Raw genomic sequence first — 16,660 nt, forward strand, 5'->3', positions numbered from 1 at the left:
GCAACCCCATGAACTGCAGCACGCCAGGCTTACCTGTTCATCACCAACTCCTGGATTTAACCAAACTCATGCCATCAAGTCAGTAATGCCATCCAACCATCTCATCCTCTGTCGTCCTTTTCTCTTTCTGCCTTCAGTCTTTCCCAGCATCAGGGTCTTTTCCAACGAGACAGTTCTTTGCATGAGGTGGCCAAACTATTGGAGTTTAGCTTCAGCATCAGTCCTTCCAATGAACACCCAGGGCTGATCCCTTCATAATGGACTCGTTGGATCTCCTTGCAGTCCAAGGGACTCTCAAAAGTCTTCTCCAACACCACAGCTCAAAAGCATCAATTCTTCAGTGCTCAGCTTTCTTTATAGTCCAACTCTCACATCCATACATGACTACTGCAAAAACCACAGCCTTGACTATATGGACCTTTGTTGGCAAGGTAATGTCTCTGCTTTTGAATATGCTATCAAGGTGGGTCATAACTTTTCTTCCAAGGAGTAAGTCTTTTAATTTCATGGCTGCAATCACCATCTGCACTGATTTTGGAGCCCAAAAAATAAAGTCAGGCACTGTTTCCACTCTTTCCCCATCTATTTTCTATGAAGTGATGGGGCTGGATGCCATGATCTTAGTTTTCTGAATGTTGAACTTTAAGCCAACTTTTTCACTCTCCTCTTTCACTTTCATCAAGAGGCTCTTTAGTTCTTCTTCACTTTCTGCCTTAAGGGTGGTGTCATCTGCATATCTGAGGTTATTGATATTTCTCCTGGCAATCTTGATTCCAGCTTGTGCTTCCTCCAGCCCAGCATTTCTCATGATGTACTCTGCATATAAATTAAATAAGCAGGGTGACAATATACAGCCTTGACATACTCCTTTCCCTCTTTGGAACCAATCTGTTGTTCCATGTCCAGTTCTAACTGTTGCTTCCTGACCATACAGATTTCTCAGAAGGCAGGTCAGGTGGCCTGGTATTCCCATCTCTTTAAGAATTTTCCAGTTTGTGGTGATCAGCACAGTCAAAGGCCTTGGGATAGTCAATAAAGCAGAAATAGATGTTTTTCTGGAATTCTCTTGCTTTTTCGATGATCCACTAGATGTTGGCAGTTTGATCTCTCGTTGGAAGTTCACAGTTAACACATTGCTGAAGCCTTGAGCATTAGTTTACTAGTGTGTGAGATGAGTGCAATTGTGCGGTAGTTTGAGCATTCTTTAGCATTGCCTTTCTTTGGGATTGGAATGAAAACTGACCTTTTCCAGTCCTGTGGCCACTGCTGATTTTCCAAATTTGCTGACATATTGAGTGCAGCACTTTCACAGCATCATCTTTCAGGATTTGAAATAGCTCAACTGGAATTCCATCAGTTCCATATATATTTTTAATCATAGCTAAGTCACAAAGACCAAAATGTTTCTTCCCTATCCACTCCAAAGAAGAGGACACGCCTGGGAATACTTCCTGGACAATGGATTATGTTTTTATTATAAAGCTACATGTGCTCTTTTCCTTGCTTTAAGATAATCATAGGTAAATATTTCAGGATATTACTCCATTAAGAAATGTTTCTTGTCAGTGAATCCATAATACTCCAGCCAAGAGTGAACTCACTAATATTGAACCTTTTTATTTTCTGTTTCTCCATTTCTAGAAAGCTAAAAAAATAAAATAATCAGACTGGCCAGACTTCTTCTGCTTGAGACTAATTATGTCATTTGTGTATTGATATATGGGGCTTCCCAGGTGGCGCTGATGGTAAAGAGCCTGCTTGGCAACGTAGGAGATGCTGGAGATGCAGGTTCGATCCCTGGGTTGGGAAGATCCCCTGGAGAAGGAAATGGCAACCCACTCCAGTATGCTCCCCTGGAGAATCCCATGGACAGAGGAGCCTGGCGGCTGCAGTCCATAAAATCACAAAGAGTTGGACATGACTGAAATGACTGAGCATGCATATAGAAGATATTAATCTATAGAAGAATAAAAGTATAGTAACATTTTCTAGAAGGTCCTTTATGTACTGTCTGTAGGGATTTTTACAGGGCTCTAAATTCTGTCATCACTTCTGTTGTGGATGATTAGTGGAATCAGGGTGTCTATTTTGAAAACCAGATCATCTCTGAGTCATCCTAATTTTCTATAAATGGCCTCACCCATGACATATTTATTCAGGTCAAAAACAATAGGGCTTACTTTAAGTATCCTTTTTTTCTTTGTTTTGTACATCCCATACAAGTGTTAATACCGTCACTTTTAATTCCAAAATGTGTCTGGGTCTATCCATTCCTTTGCATTGACCACTTCAGTAGTCAAAGCAAAGACAATCTCTTGCACCATTCTCCTATCTGGGTTTCTGCTTTCACTTTTTATAATCCCATTTCCATGCCAGAACCAGAGTGATCTTTTAAAAATATAAGCTATATCATGCCATTCTTTACCTCTAGATCCTTTCAGTCACCTCCTCTTTGATGTAAAGTGAACCTGAGCTCCTTATCCTGGTTGAAAAGGACTTGTGTAGTACGGTCTCTGCCCAACTCTCCACAGCATATTATCGCGCCCACCCTCTTCTGCTGTGGTCTATGTATCCTTATCATTTCTAGCCCATTGATTTAGTGCAGCAGAACAACAAACACAAGCTTTTCCTTAGACCTTCATGGAGTTTGTTCTTATCTTGGTGACTTCATATAGGAACTCAAGTATCACTCCATCCATTCTATGGATAATGTTCAGTGTTTCACCCATTTTACGTTCTGTTGTGTCGTCTTTTTCTCTTCTTTATTTCTACTCACTTACATTTCTTCTATACCATCAAGTCTTTGGACAAACATATCCCTCATATTCCCTGTCCTATTTACTGCTGTATTCTTAGCACTCAGATTAGTGGCAAATCTTAGGCATGCATTTGTAAAATAAATAGGGATATTAGAAGTTTTGTCATACGGAGAATTTCATACGGTAAAAAGCACTAGCAGTAAAGTCCTTTGAGAGATTTATCCCAGCAGCACAATTCATTTTCAAGTGCCTGGACCTGACCTGATCTTACTTATTGATGCTCTCAGTGTACTGACCTGCTCTGTTCAAGATTCACTCTAACATTGTCTCTAGCAGGATACTGAACTTTGGCAGGGTTAGATTTATTTCGCTGAACTTTCATAGAACTGCCTATTCACCTTTTCCACAGCATAGACAAATCCAATGTTTTATTATTCATTTGTTTCTGTAATTTATCCAATTAGACTCTATGTCTTGGAAAGGCAAGGCAAGTGCTCTATGATTATAGGATCTAACACATATTTTGTAAAGGAATTTAGAAAGATATATATATATATTTAAGCTTATTTGCAATATAGTTATTTGTAGCTCTGTCCTTGAACCTAGATAATCCATTTATTCTTGCAACAATTAGACTTGACCAGTATGGAACAGTTCTCAAACTTTAGAGGCTGAATTAAAGAAAATCAGAAAAAAAATGGTGAAGTGATAGTGAGTGAATGCACAGATTAGAGAAAGAAGGATGCTGGTGACTCCGGTTGTGTTCAGTTAGACCATGGTTGTCAAACCCTGGCTCATTTTTATAAGGAGTCACAGAGTGGTCCTGGATATTTTTGCATGCACAGAGGAGATCTGAAGAATTCAAATTTACCCTCAGTGACCTTTCATTTTATTTTCTTGTCTGAATCGCTGCATTTGTTGAAACTTTTGTTTTCTACAGTTTTCCTCCTCAGACAGCATACTGTGCTATTCCTTCTGACAACCCTTCTTCTGTCATCTGTGGATAATAATAGAGGCATCTATGATCGACTAATAAAGAAACCTGTGAGAGATAAAACTTCCCCTCAAAATGTATATCATATGATGGCAGGTAACTCGAGTTAGGGGAAGAGAAAACCAAACACCAGTTCCTCCAGCAAATGCCTACTAGCCTTGCAACCCAGATGGAACTACTACAAATAAAAGAGAAGAGAGCATGCACCAAAATCACAACTTCCCAGAACTGGTAATGAGCTAGAAGACCAGAGTTTGATTCCTGCCTCTTTCACTTATTAGGTGTGTAATTTAACCAAGAAAAATCCCTTAAGACTTCACTGAAGCTCGTTTTGCTTGTCCCCAAAACATGCTGCCATTTAGGCAAACATAGAACTCCTATAAGCTTGAGATGCCATGAAGATGTCAGTAGCCTATTAATGTGATTTTTTAATCATTTCCTCTTAGTGTTGGTTTTGAAAAGCTTTGGTTACTGTTGCCACCAATCCTTTGGTCTCATCTTATTTGAAAACTTCTCCTTGTAGACTTTCCATTTAGAGTCACATTTTCCCTCCTCAGTTCTTCCCATATCGCTGTGTATAACTCGGTTACTATTTCTTGTCATTACAAGCCTCGTTATAATCACAGAAAGTGTTTTTTAGTTAAAAGTCATGGGCTTCACCTTTGCAGCAAACATGAATGGACTTAGAGAATGTTATACCAAGTGAAGTAAGTCAGACAGAGAAGGAGAAATATCGTATGACATCTCTTATGTGTGGAATATAAAAAGAAATGATACAAATGAGGTTGCTTACAAGACAGGTACAGAGTCACAGACTTAGAAAACGAATTTATGGTTGCCCAGGGTAATGGTGGAGGGAAAGGGTAGTGAGGGAGTTTGGGATGGGCACGTACACACTGCTATATTTAAAATGGGTAACCAACAAGTACCTACTCTATAGCACATGAAACTCCGTTCAGTGTTATGTGTCAGCATGGATGGGAAGGGAGTTTGAGGGGAGAATGGATACATTTATATATATCTCCAAGTCCCTTTGCTGTTCACCTGAAACTATTACATTGTTTGTTAATCGGCTATACCCCAATACAAAATAAAATAAATAAATAAAAGGACTATAACAACTTTAAAAAAGACAGAAAGGCACAGGCTTTAGTGTCAGACCAACCTAAGTTTAAAGCTAGATGCAAATAACTGTTTACAAGGCCATGCTTCAAAAATTAGCTTAGGCAAGATTCATTAGTTCATTTTTTTATACATAAAGTAAATAAATATATAAATTTTAAACTATACATTTTATAAGTAAATCATTTGGCAATTTTTTATAAATAAATCGTTTGGCGATGCCATCTCATATAATCTTTCCGTATTAGCTACATAGCCCAGTTATTGAGCAGCATGATGCTCAGTATTCGTAGGAGACACATTTCTCTTTCCATTTAGATAGACCATCAAATCAGGGGGATTTTAAATGGCATGACCTCTGTAATTCTAGCACTGGGTGGAAAATACTGGGACTAGAATATGTTTAATGTCAAAAGTACATCAGATAAACAATAACAACAAAAATTACACTAGGTGATATACAGATGTGTGTTGACTAAGTAGAAAATAATGAAAATAAACCCTAGTACAGATAGAATAATCATCATAAAGAGCAACAACTACAGTGACAATGATACATGCCGCACCATTTGGCCCACTGAGTAACTTTGCAAAGGTGCTTTGTATAGCAAAAGACAAAGTATTGGAATAGAGGAAAATTTAAAAGTACATTGAAAACTACATTTCTTGTGAAATACGTTCTACAGTTATTGTCTCCACAGAAACACAATATAAAAAATATCTAATCCAACTTCACAATGTTATGCATTTCATTCTAATGTCAAGTACCACGGTCATTATTTTGTTCTTAAATAAAAACCAGCCTTTAAAATCCTTTACCTTCAGTACAATTTCTTTCAAAGTTAGGTTCAGAAAAACAAAAAGCCACCGCTCCAGGTTTTTGGTAGTATGTGATTCTGAGAAGAAAAGTTGCAAATATAAACTCATTTCTAAAAACTTGAAGATATCTGTGTGTATAAATATATATGTGTGCATATATACAGTCTTTTGATGTTGATATTTATGTTTAAATTGTGCATTTATATAGCTTTTATAGTGATGCTCACTGTTACCTTATTTTTTGACTGACAATGATGGGATTTCAGTCATGCTCAGCCTTTCCAACAGTGCCAGTGATGGGATTTTTTGAAATCTTATTACGGGTTGCACTGCCTTGATCTCAGATGGAACTTTCAATCAAAAAGGCAATCAGAAGGTTATACATTCGTGAGATTCCCTGCAAAGGCAGTGATCGCATAATACAACTTGTTGGAAAGTCCTACTTGCCTCCAGTCCTTATGTGGCTATAAAGAGTAATCGGCTACTTAGCTCTCAGCACTTGCTTTTCCTTCTCCAAAATACAGCATAGCCCAGAACTCTGTTGGGTCTCAGTGTGGAATCTGGCTGCTCCTAGGAGATTTCCAAGTTTCACACAGAGACTTGTCTTACTTTAAGCATCTGATTAAGCAAACTCTCCCAAAGACACATTTGGCTCTTTCTAAGCATTCTTGTTTCACTAGTGATGTCAGTGAATCTAAGTTTTATTTTATATACATATGAACACTCACCCACACACTTCTGCAAGACACTTTTACTGTAAAGTTTATTTCCTAGAAATAGCAATTCTGCATGGCACTGCTACCCACCCCAGTATTCTTGGGCTTCACTTATGGCTCAGTTGTAAAGAATCTGCCTGCAATGCGGGAGACCTGGGTTCAGTCCCTGGGTTGGGAAGATTCCCTGAAGAAGGGAAAGGCTACCCACTCCAGTATTCTGGCCAGGAAAATTCCATGGATTGTATAGTCCATGGGTTCGCAAAGAGTCGGACACGACTTAGTGACTTTAAATGTAATAAATGGCAATTCTAACACTTGGATTTTATTTCTAGCATTTTTTTAATCATCCTATTATTAATATAAACTTTTAAGTCTTATTACAGTACACATAAAATATTATTATAAAGAATTGCCTCAATACTCTTTAGTGTACATGTATGGATATTTAAAAGAAATTTCTGCAATTTTATTTGACCAAATAGTGAACAAGGTTGAGGCTGAATTGATCCTATGTGGTGTCCAGTCACCCAGGGATGCTTCAGTTCCCAGGCAGGAACCTTGGATTGTGAAGTAGGCAAAGGGAGATAATTTTGTCTCACTTGGCTCCAACTCACTGGATCTTCTCCAGTATTTAGAGAACCCTTGGGTGGAAATGGGGAAAAAAATCTAATGCTTGGAACACAGTAAAGATCTATAGACACATTAAAATGCCTATGGACTGAATAAGCGTTTCATTTGCAGAATAACTGCACATGTATATGTAAGACATATGTCAGTATTGCTGCGATAGAAAAACTTTGTGATAGGTAGAACTTTGTTGTTCAGTCTCTAAGTTATGTCTGATTCTTAGTGACCTCATGAGCTGCAGCACTCCAGGCTTCCCTATCCTTCACCATTTCCTGGAGTTTGTTCAAACTCATGTCCTTTGAGTTGGTGGTACCATCCAACCATCTCATCCTCTGTCACCCCCTTCTCCTCTTGCCCTCAATCTTTTCCAGCATCAGGGTTTTCCCAGTGAGTCAGCTTTTTGCCAACAGTATTGCGGTGACAAAGAATGCACAGAGGCAGAACTAGTCACTCTGGTATACTCAAATCCTAAAAGTCTGAGTATCACCCCCTCAACCTCTTGATGCAGGAAGTTTTAGCAATTCTACTGCTAAAGTAAAAAGTACTTTTAAGTCAATGTAAGAGTGTGAGCGTGTGTATATATTCTTCAGATCTTTATTTAAAGTCATGGTTGCATGCATGCTTGCTCAGTCATGTTTGACTCTTTGAGACCCCTTGGACTGTAGCCCGCCAGGCTCCTCTGTCCATGGGATTTCCCAGGCAAAAACACTGGAGTGGGTTGCCATTTCCTCCTCCAGGGGATCTTCCCAACCCAGGGATAGAACCCACCTCTCATGAATCGTCAGGTGGATACTTTACAACTGAGCCACCCTGGAAGCCCATACTTATTTATATTTTAGGTACTCTAAAAGTATAGTTCAGCCTCATATGAATATGGTATAATATACTTGATCCCATATTATAAAACCTTAAATGGGCTTTTAAGCACAAAGAGTCAGCATAATAGTGGCAAAGAAAATTAACAATAAAACCACACTTTATTTCTCTCTTCTTGGGCAAAGTAAATTTTCAGATAAGACTGAACAACCTGTATGCCAAATAATATCTCCTGCCCATGAAAATCACCTTATGAAGATTATCTTATTTACTGGCAAGATCCGAGGACATGGATATTATATTCCTGAAAAAAGTGTAATTTTTGTTAGATATGTTTGTATGCCTGTAACCTATGCCATTTCACTGAAAAGTACACTAGAAATGAGTCTAGTATGCAAGAGATAACTGAAGTAGTAATTTAGTGCACACCTTGGACTAGAATGTATGACATCATCAGAATATTAATTTTGGTTACTACTACAACTACTATTAATGATCTACATGTACCAAGTATTTATTTTAGTCACTGTGGCAAGTCCCAGTGTACATGAAAGATGAAAGTCATTTTAGGTCATCATTTTGACCTTAAGAAAAAGAGTTCAATAGTCAAAGTGATAAGTATTAAAGATAAACTATTCTCAGGCAAAGAAACTCAGTAAGGGGTCAGTTAAGTTGCTGAGCACTGGGAGGTTGTAAATGCTAAATGTAATATTTAAACATTTTAGTTGATCAGTCATGTCCGACTCTTTGCCACCCCATGGAATGTAGCCTGCCAGGCTCCTCTGTCCGTGGGATTCTCCAGGCAAGAATACTGGAGTGAGTTGCCATGCCCTCCTCCAGGGGATCTTCCCAACCCAGGGATTGAATCCAGGTCTCCCACATTGCAGGCAGATTCTTTACCATTTGAACCACCAGGGAAACCCTATTTAAACATTTTAAATCCACGTAGTCAATCCAGAATTTGGTGCCTTTGGATTTCCAGCTAAAGCCCTGCTTCTCTCAGGCAACCCCAAGCCAATGACTGAGGTGGCAGAGGAACTGGAGGCTGTTTTTGCCCAATGAGAGACTCCTCTCACGGGACCCCCTCAGAACTCCCTATTTGTCTGACAAAAGTTTGTCAGGTCTGCATTGCACTCTAAGATTCTCTTGCCAAATCCTGCTTCCTAATCTCCTCACTTTGACATTTTAAAATTTGTGTCCTTGTCTGAAAAATTTCCCTGCACAATCCTGTTTCCTTTCTTTTACCTTTTCCTCCTAACTCCGCTTTAGCACTTGTTTCCAGGAGGACCCCAACTAGCAGAGCTGAACTAGCCTTACCATATACCATGTTCCTTTAATGGCCCTGTTGCTATCTTCCTGTGTGATCATAACCAAGCTATTTCTCATCTCTGGTTCTTTATCATAAAGACCCTTAAAATAAAAAGTGATCCATGGGATGGTTGTGTTGAACATTCCAGAATTCTAGTTAGAGTTGATGACTCTGTTAATCGATTTCCATCTGATTGGAAAAAAAAAGGTGATGACAACAAAGGTATTTATAAAAATATATTTCACAAAGTAGGAAACAATACAGGAGTTTCTCTGAATACAATACATGGAGTAAATAAACAATATTGCGTTAAAGCAAAGTAGAAAATTAAAATGATCTGCATGTAGTACTTGAGTTTTATCATACATTTTCTACTCCTAAATGGCAGGTTTGCATTACAAATTGAATACGCTCACATCTTCTAGTGCAGTTCTGTTTTGGAGTCTAAGACGTTCTGTGCATCATCATGAAGATCAGGGAGAGAAGTGCTAAAAACAGAAGCAGTAAAATTATGTACAAATCAGTTCCTGCTCTAAAACAGTGGGATCAACTTGAAGCATGTTTATTGGGCAGGGCACTATGTAGATATCTAAAACTCTAGAGTTTAAATATTCACATGAATCAATATACTTTCAGATGTTTGTGCTTGTTGTAAAAACACCAAATACTAGGATTATGAACAAAATAGAAAACAGTCCAAAAGTTTCTCTGGGAAAATGCTGTTCCTGCCATCACCAGTCACAATAACATTTTCTACTCTAAAGAGACTATTAGCTTCCCTTTGATAATATTGCCTGCCATACTCATCTCATCAAAATGTACATGTATTAAACATTCATTGTATATATATTTATATAAAACAATCTAAAGGATTATTAATGGATATAATTTAGTTTTTTTTCCATATAGTCCCTTAATCTATAAATTACCAACCTTAATAAATAAAAGCATTAATGGACATCAATAAAATATTTATTTTGAGGATTAAACAAATAAATTCACGCGCTAGCAGTAAAACCATCTGCCTTTTATGTAGTCCACCGTGTGACACGGTTTCTCTTTGTGTCCTTGTGGGAGAAGGTGAACTAGAGGGGAAGAGTAACCTTGGTTCCAGAGAACAGGCCCATTCGAATGAGATTTCTCTCCTCCCACCACTGAGCTGGCAGTCCCCACTCTGGAATGGATTACAAACATGAATATTTTAAGGCTCGACACAATATTTAAAGATGCTATTCCGTCTCTGATGAGTGGGGCCAACAATTATGTACAATGTGTGGTCAGCGTACCGTATAATCTAGGAGGCCTCCCAAAACTCCAAAAAGTCAGAATGTACAGCAGACCAAGTATTGCTTTATCATTAGTGGCAGGATCCTTACAGGCGAAGGGGAAAAAACCATTTGCATTTATAAAAATCCTCGCAGAAGACACGTATCAGCAGCAAATTTCTTGCAGGTCCATTTTTCTAAGAAAGCACCTTTTTAATTTTGATTTTTTCCTCTTTATATGCCATTCCTCTAAGGAGGAGCCAGGATCCCAATCTTTGTCTCTGGTGGACAGGTAAATATCAAATATCCAAAGACTTCTAGACACTCCACATAATTTAATTCACACTCCACAAGATTTATAACCTCCTAACATATACTTTTTTATTTTTATTATTAACTTTTTGGTTCAACAGTAAAATGTAGTTGAGTTTATAGATGATTGGTGCTAAACTTGCCTCTAAAACAAACAGCCACACTGGTTGTATCTAAGGGGAGTGACCCTAGAATATTACAGAATGCTCAGTTCCCTTTGATTTATTTATTATAATCCACTGTCAAGTTTCTTTGTCACTTTCACCGACAGAGTAGAGTTCGCCCAGTCTCTTAAAGCGGGGACCCCAGTCACTGAGGTAGTCAAAATTCTGGTCCGAGTCTGAGGTGGTGGACTCCAAGGAGCTGAGGGAGCCTGCCACGGACCCTCGGCCTTCATAGCCGTAAATCTGAATGGAGTCATATGGTGGGGCTGTGGGGTCATTATCTGCCTCATGTAGCCGCACGTTTATAAATTCATCCACATCAACACCATTTGGAACTGGCGCAAGCCCTTGCCTTGGCATAAACTGTAAATCTGGTTTAATATCTTTACGGGGTAAAAATCCATTAATTCCATCTGGGTTTTGTAAAGTTGCAATGTCAAAAGCCTCTGTGTCTTCTTCCCCTCCTCCTTCGTCATCATAGCGAATGATGTTTTCTCTCACGTCTTCATCATCTTTGATAATGAGTGGCTCGTTTTTGTGTCGCCGCAGAGTTACAAACAGCACCACGATGACTGTAGGAAAAAGGCAAAATAACAATTAGCCAGACAGACATAGAATTTCACAAGTAACACATCGTGTATTTTGAGCAAGGGGCATTATTTAAAAACTTATGAACGTGTAACTTTCATGCATTCATTTGGGAATTAAGTAAAATGCCTTTCTGAAGTATGGGCACTGAATTAGGAGTGAATACTATTCTAAGTTGCTTCTATTTATTGAATGGTGATGAAGAGGCTGGGCTAATATAACAAGTTTGCATCTATTTATGGTGAAGGCTACATTTAATAGCACTGGGAGCTCTGGGGTGAATGATGCAAAATGGGAAATAGCACAGATAGCATGAGTAGCTCGCTGTGTGTCTTGGGCATGTCATTCAATACTTTTTGACTCCACGCCTCTCTTCTGGAAATAAAAAGGAGCTGAATAGATCACATCGAGTATGTTTTGTGTTTTTCTAATAAGTTCTTCAAGACTGTTTCTAATAAAATGATGTTCATTCACAGACAAAGTGCTATATTAAGGTGAATGTCAGCTTTGAATGGGCAACTTCTCTTGTGTGAAAGTGCTAGTTTTCCTCTACCGGGTAAAGTAGAACTAAAGGTGGGGAAAGGGAGAGGAATGCATTTAAAAAAAAAAAAACAAAAAAACAAACAAAAACAGATCAGCCAAACCAAACTTGGGCTAATGGCATCAAATATGGAAGGAAATGATGCTCAAAACAAGATACTGGGTGAGCAGAACTGATGTAACCAGGAAGGTAGTAACTGACATAACCTTTTTCCAAGGGCAGGATAAGATGTATGAATAACTTCTCTTTTGTGTCCTCTTACTGTCTAATGTCATTTTTATAATTGAATTCTTTAGCAGAAAAGTTACAAAAACATTTTCTTAATTTGCAGTCTTCATCTTAATTTGATTTTAGTATCAAGAAAACTGAGAAACATAATGCAATTTTGAGGAAAAGGTATTTTTTGTTTGCTTGTTTGCTTTCATCTTATCTCACTAAATTTTGCGATTGGATGGATTCAGTAACCCAATCCATACACTATTTAGATAAAAGAGTAGTTTGGACGTATGAGAGCCCCCTCTTGAAGTAAACTGGTGTGCATCAGAAGCCCTGCAGGTCTTTTTATGTAACAGTTGCTGTTATAACCACATAAAGGTCCATCCCCACTTCCACCACAACTATTCGTAGTTTATCGTTTCACGGGTGATGGAATTGAAAAAGGCAATGAACACTTCTCTCCAACTGGACATTTACTATTGCAATCCTTTTTTTTTCCCTCTTGGTGACCTCAAAGCTTGAAGAAGTGGAAAAGAGTTTTTCTTCCAAAGAATATTGACTAGGATTTTCTAGGTCGAGTTAGGGGTCTCTGTCCTTATTTACAGTCATTTATGAACCAGAAAAATGGTGACCATTAGGCTATGAAGAAAGTACATACCTAGCAGCAAAATGATGCATGCTAATATGGCGATTAAGGCGCCCATACTGAGTCCAATCGGAAGTACATAAGCTTCAACATTACAAGACTGGACAACGCCATCACTGCTACAGCCACAGACCCGGATGGTTAGGGTGCTAGTGCTGCTCAGCGGAGGATTCCCACTGTCACTGATTACGATTGGTAAGAGATAGACTTCTTGCTTCTGGCGGTTGAATCCATTATGCTTTGCCAAAATGCTGAGCGAGTTATCTGGAAAAATGAAAATTAAAATAGTTTGCATCATTTCAAAACGGCTGCCTGAACAACAGCCATTTGTTTTTCTAGTTCATAAATCCTCTGCAGTCCTCATGACAATCCCAACTCCACTGAACCAGTCATGCTCTCTTCTTCTTCCCTTTTCCCATTTTCCCAATTGGCATGGGCCATACACACCCTAACAGGTTCAAAGACGATGGCCTCAGGATAAACTAATGGAGTTTTACCCTCACCTTGTTAATGCAAAGGATTTCTCTTGCAAAAATAATCTTCCAGTGTCCTTTTATAGAACACAAATTACCTGAAGTCCCCATAAATAAGTTTAATGTTCTTTATCTGGACAATGAAAACTAGGCTATAATTTCACCACATTTGAAAGCCATATTTGAAAAGTTTTATGTTACAAGATAGACTTTATGACACTATGGCATACAAAACAATGCACTTGATTCTCACAGGTCCCTATTAATATAAAAAGGGTCATTTATGCTCTAGAGCATTTACATTAAGATACACAAAAGTCCAATTTACTGCCAACTGGAGGAGATATGCCACATATTTTAAAATTCTGTAGAGAAGACCTGTAGTGGTTACACAAATAAGAATTAAATGAGAAGTCATAGGAGCAGGTGATCCATTTTTCATGTATAAATGATATGGAAATGTATACTGTTTATCTGGAGCAACACTTAAGGACACTTGAGGGCATACTTCAGTTCAAAGTAGAACTGACTAGTGAGAAGTGATTGGTCCCATGGTAGCCCTATGAATCTCAAAATTTCACTCCCAAAATGAATTTCAACCGCAACTTTTTGTTGTCATTCATCCCTATGTCATGAACTGGAGCTATATATGTATATGTGTGTATATATATGTCTGTTTTCTCATTTCAACTAATGAAAGACATAGGGTTATTCAGATGGAAACACTGATTATTTCATACTGATATTCAAGCCAAAAACAAATAAATGTAACTTTGATTAATGTGTGCAGTACTATTTGGGCAAAATGATTATTTCAGGGGGATTTTTTTCAAATATTGACAAGTTTGCAGACCCCAGAACATTTGTCTGCCTCATTGTTGCATTTTAAGGCAGACATTCCAAACCACTGTGGTACAGTTCCTGGTCATAGATGGCTCAGTGATTTCTAGAATACTCAAATACATGAACAGATACTCCACTCAAATGATTTTTAGGTAACTGTGTTAAATCTTCTGTACCATATAGTACAATGTGTGGTGCTATGCTGTGTTTGGGCTTCCCTTGTAGCTCAGTCAGTAAAGAATTTGCCTGCAGTGCAGGAGACCCGGCTTCGATTCCTGGGTTGGGAAGATCCCCTGGAGAAGGAAATGGCAACCCACTCAAGTATCCTTGCCTGGAAAATCTCATGGACAGAGGAACTTGGTAGATTGCAGTCCATGGGGTCACAAAGAGTAGGGCACGACTGAGCGACTAACACACACATGCTGTGTTTAGTTGCTCAGTTGTGTCTGACTCTTTGCAACCCCGTGGACTATAGCCCAACAGGCTCCTCTGTCCATGGGGATTCTCCAGGAAAGATTAGTGAAGTGGGTTGCCATGCCTTCCTCCAGGGATCAAACCCAGGTCTCCTGCATTGCAGGCGGATTCTTTACCATCTAAGCCACCAAGGAAACAAATACCAGAATTCAAAAAATGTGACAGACTTTCCCTAAAATAAATGTATAAATTATATTTGTCTTTGCTTTAAGATATATGCAGACCTACAGTGTCTTGATAGTAAGCAGTTAGAGAGAAAAAAATCTCTGAGTTAACTTTTTTTTTCTAAGTTATTTCTGATTGTCTCATTATTTAGTAATTTGAAAAGTGAAAAGAGGTCTCTAGTGGAAGTAAGCAGTGATATTCCAAATGATCTAGTAATCTTTATTTCCATGGCATAGAAGGAAATGCCAGTAAGCTAAAAGCAGGAGAACATTATCTCAAAACAGATGCCAAATATATAGCTGTGTGTGTTATATTTCCAGAAAGTGTGAGACAAGTTTGAGTACAGTTAATTAGTACAAGGAATATTTGTGGATGATTTCATATACCATAGTTCAAAACAGAAGATGGGAATTGTTCTTCAAGATGCAATTAATAAAATTACAATGGAGGTTTTTGTCTTTTTGTGGTTAACATTATTTATATGAAAAACTATCTTTGCATAGTCTCTCTTTAAACAATCTATAATGATAATTTAGAAACTGCAGCAGGAGTATTACTCATTGCAGAACAAAGCTATCTCCTTTATTACTTAGAAAAGCATTGATGGGTCTTAGACCTAACTCACACTTATTTTTTTCTTTTACTATTCCTGGTACCTGCATATGTTGCTCTCTTTCTATATAAAGAAAAATTACTGACAAAGTAAAGGAAGTTCACGGGTCATTTATGATAACTTTCACCTGCTACCTCCAGACAAAGTCAAGTGCCTATTTGCCTATTAATATTTTTTACCATATTTTCAGTTGGTATTTACATTTATTATTAATTATTTTATTAGGCCAAATTGAATTGTCATTATTTCACAACCCCCCAAAACCCATTGAATATCAGCAGCTTCACATACTTCAAATTCAGGTATTTGAAATACATATTCCTTCTAAATTGCATGTTGCAAATATGTTCAATAAAGTTCTGTTTTATTTCTTTAAAACATATGATGCCTTTTCATTTTATTAAAATTTTAATCTCAATGTAGTCAATTTTATCAGTCTCTTTAATGATTAGTAATTTAGCCTTATTTTTTAAATTATTAATTACATAAAAATTACTTTTCATAAGATGTTGCCTTTCACATTTAAGCAATTGTATGGTATCGATATTTTTCTGTACTGATCATTGATTTTCCCAAGGTTAATTGTGGAGTAATTTATCTCTTACCAACTAACATTCAATTCTCAGTTCTCACAAATCAAAATTTTGTGTATCTTCATCCTTTTAGGCTCTCTATTATGTTCCAGAGCTCTGTTTTTCTAATCTTATATCAATACTATGCTTTCTATGTATGAAAAATTCATAATAAATCATGATGTTTGTTTTTTCAATTATGTTCTTCTTTAGGAATATTTCAGTTATTCTTGCTCATTTGCTAATCTCTGACAAATGCAGAATAGATTACCAAGTTCCATGAACATTCCTATAAGAGTTTTACTTGAAATTATATTAAGATGTAAATAAATTAAGAGAATTGACAACTTTAGTCTTTTATATCAAGGCTGTGTTTCTTTTTATTTAATATATTTTAAAATGTTTTTATTTTAGCTGTGAGATATTTTCACATATTTCATTACACTTAATATTATATATATATAGTTGCTTTAGTACTTATTACCTTTTTAATATTATATTTTCATCTCATTGTTGCTAGTATATAAAATGTAACTTTCATATTGGATTTAATTTCAGCCACCCTTTAAAACATTTTTTTTTTAACTTACAAGAATATATCTTAACACAGAGATACATATGAGGAG

The 16,660-nt window shown here is 37.4% G+C and overlaps 1 protein-coding gene across 1 annotated transcript in view; it reads right to left on the minus strand.

Annotated features, from left to right (window-relative positions):
- Positions 9,385–16,660, minus strand: part of CDH8 (cadherin 8) — a 397,394-nt gene continuing 390,118 nt past the window's right edge. Inside the window, exons 11-12 of the mRNA XM_005692098.3 lie at positions 12,907–13,158; positions 9,385–11,475 (exon numbers count right to left, since the gene is read on the minus strand). Coding sequence (XP_005692155.1) covers positions 10,982–11,475; positions 12,907–13,158 — 746 coding nt within the window. The 3' untranslated portion in view covers positions 9,385–10,981. The remainder of the gene's footprint in view (positions 11,476–12,906; positions 13,159–16,660) is intronic.

The sequence above is a fragment of the Capra hircus genome, chromosome 18 (genome assembly GCF_001704415.2).
Source record: "Capra hircus breed San Clemente chromosome 18, ASM170441v1, whole genome shotgun sequence".
NCBI classification, from domain to species: Eukaryota; Metazoa; Chordata; class Mammalia; order Artiodactyla; family Bovidae; genus Capra; species Capra hircus.